This window comes from Staurois parvus, unplaced genomic scaffold, assembly GCF_062004578.1.
Source record: "Staurois parvus isolate SC_StPar_1 unplaced genomic scaffold, SC_StPar_1.0 ptg000498l, whole genome shotgun sequence".
Taxonomy (NCBI): Eukaryota; Metazoa; Chordata; class Amphibia; order Anura; family Ranidae; genus Staurois; species Staurois parvus.
The window spans coordinates 1,383,947-1,394,198 of NW_028318294.1; the positions used below are offsets into that span (position 1 = coordinate 1,383,947).

General features: G+C 43.6%; 1 protein-coding gene across 1 annotated transcript in view; it reads right to left on the reverse strand.

Annotated features, from left to right (window-relative positions):
• Window positions 1-5,098, reverse strand: part of CETP (cholesteryl ester transfer protein) — an 87,611-nt gene extending 82,513 nt beyond the window's left edge. The window contains exons 1-2 of the mRNA XM_089689794.1: window positions 4,915-5,098; window positions 747-861 (exon numbers count right to left, since the gene is read on the reverse strand). Of these exons, the coding sequence (XP_089545920.1) occupies window positions 747-861; window positions 4,915-5,038 (239 nt within the window). The 5' untranslated portion in view covers window positions 5,039-5,098. The remainder of the gene's footprint in view (window positions 1-746; window positions 862-4,914) is intronic.
• Between the last annotated feature and the right edge of the window lie 5,154 nt (window positions 5,099-10,252).

The window sequence follows — 10,252 nt, forward strand, 5'->3', positions numbered from 1 at the left end:
GAAAAAGGCCTAACAAGGTTCTAATCATTGGCACCTGATCTGGAGAACGTTAGTCTGTTTTCAAGGATTTTAAAGTGTTACTGAACCCAGGACCCTACTTTCACTATCTGGTCTCCTACAGGACACACAACATGGAAATGCAATTATTTTAGTAAATATAAACTGCTAAATACCTTTTCTCATCAGCAGTTAGAGCAGTCTTGTGACTTCTACCAGTGCCCTGCAGCTTGTAGGAGTTTTCATTCTCCCCTATGAGGCTGCAAGACCCCTGACCCTCTGTCTGGACAGTGCTGATTAGCCTTGTGATCACATGATCACACTGTAGTACACACCAAACTGAGCATGTGCAGTTTGCCCTCAAGGCTCTGTTCTATCAGCAGATGGATTGGGGACAGTAGAAGGGGAGGATCAGAGAAGACAGGATCAAACATCCTCTTTTACACAATGTGGAGGATTAACCCCTTAGGTTCCACAGTGAGTATAACAAGCATGCTTTACTGCATATACAGACTGATTTTATTGTTGTGGGTTTAGTAACACTTTAAGTAGTATGTAGGAGTGTACTTACTTTTCCATGTGACAAATCTGCATTTTCATTATGTGTAATTTATTTAAGTATATCACCTTTATCTGTAGGCACTATTTGAATGAAGAGCTAATGTTTGCCTCTTTAAATATGTTGAAAGCGTCAATAATTTCAAAGGGTTGTACTTGGAATTGAAAGTCATTACCCCTGGTGTCCTTACTTGGTTAGGTTATAGCTGATTCCCCCAAAGAATCTGACAGTCTTCTCTCCGGAGATGTTTGGGAATGTTGCATGTCGGAAAGCAGCCTGGATTACTTCTGTAGTCTTCTCATTCACTAAAAGCACAAGGATGTAGAAGGTGTTCCAAATAAAAAAAACATATAAAATGTTTTAGATGTCACTTTATAACTTCCAGAGCTCAGCATCTTTTCCCTGTGCAGGCGGAGGTGGTGGAGGAGGCCGGGGTGGTGGCCACCTCTTCCCCTCCTCGCACACATGGCCGCTGCTGAAGATGGGGGTGACAATGAGAAGAGATGGCCTTCGACCTCCAGCCATTCCCTATAGGATTCCCCTTGCCCTACCACTACATACCGACTTCTATGGTGACTTTTACAGCTAATTCACGCCAGCCATTGAGCTACAACACAGCTGCTGGTGTGCAGTGCAGTCTAGCGGGATCACTGCAGTGTCGATTTGCCAATCTCGACATATGCTCACTTTTTTTAAAATTACCTTTAATAAAATGAAACATTTCGTTCAATTGCCAGCTGTGTGGAGCGAGGCGGTGGATTGCCTTGCACTGCGCTGTACTGGAAAAAAGTACAAAAACCCAAACGCCACCCCACATCCAGCATAACCTGAGGAGGTCATGAAGGTGGGCTATCCCAAGAAGCCTACAGCTGAGGGGATGGTTGCTTAACCCCCATCAAGAGTGAAACATCAAACTCAAGAAAAAAAAAAAGATGCATGACCAGAAGAGGTGCCTCCTGTTGGCCATGTCCTAGAGGCCAGTGAATGCAGTTGGACAGGGAGGCCATTGCAACAAGCACTGTGACCTGATTCCAGATAAGAAGTGTATGCTGATCCTGTTGGTCCAGAGGAAAGACAATAACTAAGGCATGCAGGTATGTGGGCCCCAAACAATCTACCTGACAGGGCACCCCCTCCTTCACTTTTTTGTGACTGTAGGTGCTAGTGTGTGCGATGTGCAGCTGCAGTATGTAGTGTCAGTGCAGTGCAGTGTGTAGGGAAAGTGCAATGAACAGAATGCAGTGCAGGGCAGTGAGAAGTATGAAATGGCAGTGCATAGCTATGGAACAGGGGCGGACTGACCATTCGGGCACTGCCTGAGGGCCCAGGGTCAGTAGGGGGCCCCATGAGATGTCCCTGGTACCTTTTTCATAGGTTTTTTTTAACTGTGGGCGAGGACACGGGAGCCCCATGATCCCCTATTACCCGGGGGCCCCATGAGTTGTCAGTCCACCCATGCTGTGGAGCATGTGGTATGTAGCAGTAGGAAAGTGCAGGGTCGTGCAGAGGACCTAGCGACAGTGCTGTTCAATGAGCAGTTCAAAGTGCAATGAACAGAATGCAGTGCAGGGCAGTGATAAGTATGAGATGGCAGTGCATAGCTATGGAACAGGGGCGGACTGACCATTCGGGCACTGCCTGAGGGCCCAGGGTCAGTAGGGGGCCCCATGAGATGTCCCTGGTACCTTTCATAGGTTTTTTTTTTGGGTGTGGGCAAGGACACGGGAGCCCCACCGGGTAGTTGATGCAGAGTGGAGTAACAGGGCAGATAGCAGTAGGCAGTGGCAGGTCATGGCAGTGGACAGTGTGTAGTGGAAGAGCAGGGCAGTGAGCAGTATATAGCGGCAGGGGAGGACAGTGGGCAATATGTAGTGGCAGCCTCTTATCTCATGGCCGAAGCCCAACTGCCATTTCTTCTCCCCCTCAGTGTCAACCTCATCTTGCAGGAAATTATCAATTGTTTCCCATCAATCAGCATCAATTAGATACTGGAATGCATGCAGTTTCGCTGGATTTAGACATGTGCATTTCAATCTTAATCGATTTTCAACTGAAAATTTGATTTTCGGAGATTCAGATGTAGACAAATCTACGAATGGACATAGTAACAAATGTCAACGAATCCGAACAACTTATGACGCAATTAACAATTGCATTAGTTTCATTTGGATGAAATCACATGATGCGACAGTAGTTCAGGCCCATAAGGAAATTAATTCCATTTTTTAATTTGTTCGATAATTTAGATTCAAGTAAATTTGTGATTTAAATTTACCGGTAATTTGTAATTGTCGCAGACAGTCAGTGAGCTCAGTTCCATAATCTAATGCATATCTTAGAGTTGAAAACTTCGGAACTGCCGAAAATTTGCATTATTTATTCCATTGCATCCAAAAATATTGAATACTTCCGAATAGTATCGATATGTGAATACCAAATCCGCCTGAAATATATAACGCTCTTCTGAAAAAAAACTACACATGTTTTTGGATCCACTCAGACCAACAAATATACAAAATGAATGCCAAAGATACAAAACGAATCCCAAAAACGAATTGGTTCAACATAATGAAAATGACGAAACAAAAGAATCCGAAATGAAAATTTCTGCTGTGCACGTCATTTACAGGGTTAAAACAGGCAATGAGGAGACAACCTATCACTTTCTCACCACCTGTCAAACTCCTCTCACCATGAATCACTTTCCAGGAGGGTGGCAAGGGTTGCTGCGCACCTAAACTTAGCCATAGAGACCTAACTTAAGTCATTGAGAGAGCAAACAGTAAAAATTCACTCTGTTGTATTACTAGACAGGCAGCAGAGCCTTGGGCATGGCTAGCCCTATATACATATACAATTACATGCAGAGAAACAAGAAATTCAAAAAATATTTATACAAACTTTGTATGCACATCAAAAATTCTTTTATAAGGTATCATTTCCATGTAATAGAAGTTTTGGTACTTTCCATTTGTAATATAGAAGAAATGGTACTTCCCAGGAATGCTAGGCTTGAATGCATCTTCGGGGAATTTCTTAGAAATTTCCTTGTCATATATTCAACATTATTACCATAAAATCACCATAATTAGTGAGTTTAAATAGTGTGACCGCAGTGCCATACCATCAGTCAATGTTGCTCATTTTGATGATGCAGGTCCTTCGCGTAAGTTGCTTTGGGGGTTATTTACTAAAACTGGAGAGGACAAAATCTGGTGCAGCTCTGCATAGAAACCAATCAACTCCCAGGTTTATTGCCAAAGCTTAAAGGATAAGTTCACCTTTGAACAAAAAATAATAAACAAAATTTTGTTTTGGGAGCCTTTATAGCAGTGTACCTGTAATCAACAGATCGCTGATGCCATGCAGGTCTCCTGCAAACCTGTATTTTTTGTTCCGCGGTGGTGCAAAAAAAAAAAAAAAAAACTAAAACCCAATAGGTGAACAAAAAGTGCCAAAACACCACACTAAAAAGTTCACTTAGGCGTGTGTTTTGTCCACCCCCCCCAAAGGGGTAGGACCTCCAAACTGATCCCCCAGGGCACAAGGCTCCTGACAGGGACAAGGTTTCCAACATGGTCCGCCTAGCCAAAAGGCTTGATGGACCCTTCTCCTCGTGGGTGGCCGAAGCCGACCACTGAGAAGTGGGTTGAAGAGTCTCCCAAAGAGAGACCCCCATCCTAGTGAGAGAAAAAAAAACACAATAGAAAGTGACAAAACAATGAGGAAAATAAAAAATATGTGGTTGTGCAATGGTGTACTGGCTAGGCCCTGAGGCCTGGTAGCGTAAATTGCACTGGACTTAGCCAAAAGGTGTAGCTCTAAAAGGCGCAGTGCACATAAAGTGTTTGGAGATATGACCATGTGCCAGTTCACACATTGGGGTCCCACAACCAAGTGTTATGAAGAGCACCCCTGGGGTGACCACTCTCAGGGGGCACAGACACCTTGGATTTTCTGCCTTCCCTGACCCTGGCCAGACAAGGTAGACCCCAGTCAAACCAGAAGGAACTGGGCCCCTCTGGTTTTCCCAGGGCAACTACTCCTGGGCCCCAACAGCCTGTGCGTACCTCAGTTTCTGTTCCAGCTGGTAGTAGCCTTCAGAGCCCCCATCATACAAGGAAGGGGTACTATGTAGCCAGCCATTCTCACCTAAAAGGCAAGAATTAAGGTGGAGCACCCCTTAAGTTATAGTTTAAGTTATAATCTACCCCCTGGTGTACATGTACTGGTTGAGAAGCTGGCTAGTTATTACCAGCACAAAACAAACAAATTTGCATCCATAAGCAATGCTGAGCTATTACATGGAGAACTGTTGTAAGGATGGAAATATTGTCAGAGATGAGGCAAGTACTTACACACCAAGGCGGCTGGCTTCGTCAACCTGCAGACTATCCCGGTCTCTAGAGGGGATGATGGCTCAAACTCGCAGGATGATGAAACTCTCAGAAAGCAGGCTGAGAACACAATAAGAAGCCACATTGTGCCAACCGTGCAGCACTCAGTCACCAGAGATCTAGCAAGCCATGTAGTTTGCGTTGCCTAAAATCCACAAGATGAGTACAGGAAACTGCACAATCCCATCACATCCTGTGCTTCCTTCTCAGTGTAGAAAAGAGGCACAGTGCTTATCTTTTCTCACAATAGCTGGAAGTGGGCCCCAAAAAGACAATAAATCAATATATTCCTCTTCTGCCCTGTTGACGAAAGGTTAGCATCCTAAAAACAAAATGAAAATAGGATTCTGGGAATATAGCACTGCTAAAAATTGAGTTTTCTTCCGAGCTTTCTCTCGAAACCCTGAAGTAGCATTAATCTTGTTTGGTGGGAATTAGGCCATACAAAGTATTATGCAGCATATCAAATGGGCAAATAAGGACAGCCATGAATATATTTAACCACTTCAAGACACATTCACCCCCTTCCAGTCCAGACCAATTTTCAGCTTTCAGTAGTGACAATTACTGCAACACCTTACCCAAATGCAATTTACATATTTTTTTTTTTTGACAGAGCTTTCTTTTGTTGGTATTTAATCACCACTGGGTTTTCTATTTTTTGCTAAAGGAAAAAATACTGAAATTTTTTTTTGTAAAATTTAGCAAATAATCTTTCATAAATTTAGGCCAAAATGTATTCTTCTACATTTTTGGGGTAAAAATACCCAAAACAGTATATATTACTTAGTCTGCGTGAAACTCAGAGTCTACAAACTATGGGATATATACAGTATTTGAAAATTATCCAGTTGAGACCGTAAAATGACAGACGCTTGTATGATGTATGGCAGTAATCAGGATGCTGGTATGGCAGTGATCAGGACACTGGCATAGCATATGGCAGTGATCATTGCGCTGGTATGGGGTATGGTGGTGATCAGAACATTGGCTTGGTCTATGGCAGTGTTATTGTGAGCACTTGGACATGTGACAGGGGGTGGCTGCATTGTTTATTGGTATTACACTGGGGCAGTGATCAGGGACATTGGGGTGGCTGGGAATGAGTGTACACTCATGGGCTACAGAAACGGTTCTCTGCTCTTACAGCCGAGAAAAACGATCTCTACTTTCAGGTTTCCATTGTTTACTATGTGATTGCTGTGATTGGACACAGCAATCACATGGTAAAACACCATGTGATCAGCAGTAATGTGATCTGCTGTGTCCATGTGATACACAGATCACTGGGCTCCTGGGTCTATGCTGTGAGCTGCGCTGGAGTGGCTGAAATGAGCTAAAGTACAGGTACATTAACCCACGTTTATAGGCTGTGGGTGGCCCAGAAGTGGTTAAAGGAAATATTTACTGAGAAAATACAAAGATTGCCATTACCTGATTGTTGTACTGATCAACTTCAGATAGTTCGTTTGGGTTAAGCTGGTCCAAGTAACCTATTTCCTTACAAACGCTGGAAGCGCTATGTAAACTGCATGTATTTTTATGAATGAATACAAGGCTTGCTCTGATTGGGTGGTGTGGAGAGGCAGGTGACATCACATTTATCCAAACAAATACAAAGCTTTCTGTGAATAGCCAAACAGGCTGACTGTTTAGTTTGGGGAACAGGATGATTCCTCCATCCCACTGCTGAAACCGCACTGTGAGTTAGTGGAGTAGAAATAGCACACCTACACACACCTAGATAAGCACATTTAACTATTTTAAACCCTTGATCGCCCTCCAGTTAACCCTTTCACTGCCCTGTCACCAGTGTCATTAGTACAGTGTACAGAGTTTTGGTTTTTTGACTGATTACTCTATTAATGTCACAGGTGTTAGCATCAGTTAGCCTGCCACATTATCGCCATTCACAGTTAACTCTTTGATTGGCCATTACACGATCACAGACACACTATACCCGCCATTACTAGTATAGTGTCTGAACGGATCAGTATATTTGATCTGATCATAACCATACTAGCGTCCTCAATAGTATAGTGTCCCCCAACAGACAAACATTAGCAGGACCAGCCCCGATTCCTGTCAGGACTTGTGTTTAGCCTCCCTGACACCCCCCAACAAGTGCAGTGTCAGTAGATCACTGTCACTTCTGATAAATTGTACACAAAACCACAGCATTAGCAGAATCAGGCCTGATCTCTACTAGCACTAGTAGCAGGTAAATATTTTTTTTTTAGCTGTTCAAGCAGTCACCGACAGCCAGGAGCTTTTTCTCATGAGTCACACTAGGTACATATGAATTTAGTGGCCAAAATGTCCAAAGAAGGTACACTAGTGAAGATGCCTACAAGATTCTGAGTAGGACAGATGAGAGCCAAGCGGAGTCCTCTCTGTCAGAATCAGGCTCAGAATACAAACCTGAAGAAAGCAGTGGCATTCCAACAGGCAGCTCAGATAATGGAGAAGAGGTCCCTGTTAAGATCAAGCGTATCAAATCCCTATAAAGATAACTGCAAAACACAAAAAACAGAGGGCTCACTAGCTTAGCGCATTACCTCAGTGGTACCTTTATTCATATAAAAAACAGATGTATACTCACAAGCAACATAGAATTAATGGCACATCAATCAATGACTAGGAATGACCTTTGCAACATCCAAAATTGGCTCTGAGTAAGAGGGGATCGCCCCTCGAAATGGGTCAGCCTTTTGGATCACCTTGTTCAGGGAGGGTACCAGGTCATTTCTCTTCATTGATTGATATGCCATTATTTCTATGTTGCTTGTGAGTATACACCTGTTTTTTATATGAATAAAGCTACCGCTGAGGTAACACACTAAGCTGGTGATCCCTGTTTCTTGTTTTGCAGTTACCTTTCTGGGTTTCCCCGACCTGTTGGAGGGCAGCAAAGCCGGTACCATGACTGGAATACCTGAGGTCATCCACTAAGTTGTCTGCTTACTTGTGTCAATATACTTCTCTTGAGCGCAGATGGTTTTTGTTTTTGTGTACCCAATCCCCAGGTTGCTGAGGTGCTAAGAACAGATTATTCCTATATGCAGCAGAGTGCCAGTACTAGCACTGCACTACCTTTTGGTGATCTGGCAAGCAACAGCAGACTAGTACATCCTGGCATTTTACACACCAGCACTGCAATATCTCATGGTGATGGGACAACTCCCAGAAGTTGACTAGGTGACTAGCACTTGTAGCGTCCCGCAGCCACCAAGAATTCAAACACAGGCCCGTATAACTCATATTGTCCTTCCAGATATGCTTGCAAATCCTGACTGACAGCCCCCAGATTCAGCAGCACCCATTCACAGCCCAACCAGAAATTCAAGTGGAAACCGTAAATATAACAGCTCTTCTTGATTTTTTTTTTTTTTAGCTGTTTTTCACAGAATATCTGTATCAAGTGATTGTGGACCAAAGCAATCTATATACCAACCAGTACAACGCTGCTCACCCGAATTCAACTCTTACCAGACCATTCGAGAAGAAAGAAAACAAAAACGTATTTTTCTTTTTTCAAAACCTTGTGACAAAAAATGAGATCTAAAAAGTACTCATCATGCCTCTTATCAAGTACCTTGGAGTGTTTACTTTCCAAAAAGGGGTCATTTGGGGGTGTTTGTATTGTCCTGCCATTTCACGGTCTCCAAAGCTGTGATAGGTAGTCAGGAAATGAAGGTGGTCATTGGTTTTCGGCCCCCATGTGCAGCTATCAAAAAGTCTCAGGCCTATGAGGAAGTCGATCCAATGACGAAACGCGTCAGTAGGATGTGATGTCAGACGCAACCGGAAGCGTTGCAGCGGCAATTTTGGAGATTGGTAGAATCAAGCTGCTTGTACTTCGAAACACATGTACAATTTTACACTGTTAAACTTGAACTTTAACCACTTGAGCTCCTGAGGATTTACCCCCCTTAATGACCAGGCCTTTTTTTGCTGTTTGGCGCTGCACTAATTTAAATGACAATTGCGTGGTCATGCAATGCTGTACCCAAACAAAATTTACGCCCTTTTTTTCACACAAATAGAGCTTTCTTTTGATGGTATTTTATCACCTGTGCGCTTTTTATTTTTTGCGCTATAAACAAAAAAAACACAAAAATTTTGAAAAAAAACCCAATATTTTCTACTTTCAGCTATAAAAAATATATCGTAAACTCAAAGTTAGTCATAAATTTAAGCCAAAATGTATTCTGCTACGTTTTTGGTAAAAAAAATCCCGTGCATTAGCGGGAAAACTAGCAGTATCTGGGAGGGGCGCTAACACTGACAGGGCAGTGAAGGGGTTAACTGGGGGGGGAAATCAAGGGGTTAAACGGGATTACTGGTGTACTGGCGGGCAATCTGGCGCTATCTGGGAGGGGCGCTAACACTATCGGAAGTCGCCAGCGACACTGATACAGTGATCAGTAAAAATCGGTTCACTGATCAGTGACACTGGTGACAGGGCAATGAAGGGGTTAACTGGGGGGGGGGGCGATCAGGGGGTTAAATGTGTCCTAGAGTGTTCTAACTGTGGGTATGTGCTGTTTTACTCACAATTTGTATGTCGTCTTCTCTGTCTGGAACGGAATGTGTCCAGGCAGAGAAGAATGACATCATATCCTGTCCTGTGTAAATGTCAACACAGGACAGGATAGGACAGGGACCGATCATCTGATTTCAGCCAGACATCACTGGCTGAAATCGAATGATTGATCCCTCCGGGATCAAATGGTGTTACCCGCGGGTCGGCGGGAGCGCCTGCCGGCGAAAACGTCGGGAGCGCGGAGCCCGTTTTAAAATGTGCTTTTGCGCCCCAGTGCCACCCTGCACACGTATATATGCAGTGGCAGGGCGGCAAGTGGTTAAGTAATACTGCACCATGGGAGTGTTTATCTTTCATGATCACTGAGGCACTTTGAAGTGAGGAGGAGATTGGGCACATTGATACATGATTTTGAAAAGGCTATTCACAAGACTCTCTTAGATTGTTAACTCCAAGGAGCTGGGCCCTCCTAACCCTCTTGTATTGAACTGTATTGTTGCTGTATTGTCTCCCGTTATATTGTAAAGTGCTGAGCAAACTGTTGGCACTATATAAATCCTGTATAATAACAATAAAAGACATGCAGGGTACGGTGCATGTCTGAAGGGGAAGGGATCAAGCATGTTGTTTTGGCTTTGTACACAGGTGGTGGATGAAGGACGGACACACGTGTATTGTGGATTTGATTCACAGTCTAAGAGTGAAACACACATTTTCACCCTAAGAGGGTAAGAGTATTTAGGGGAAGAGTGG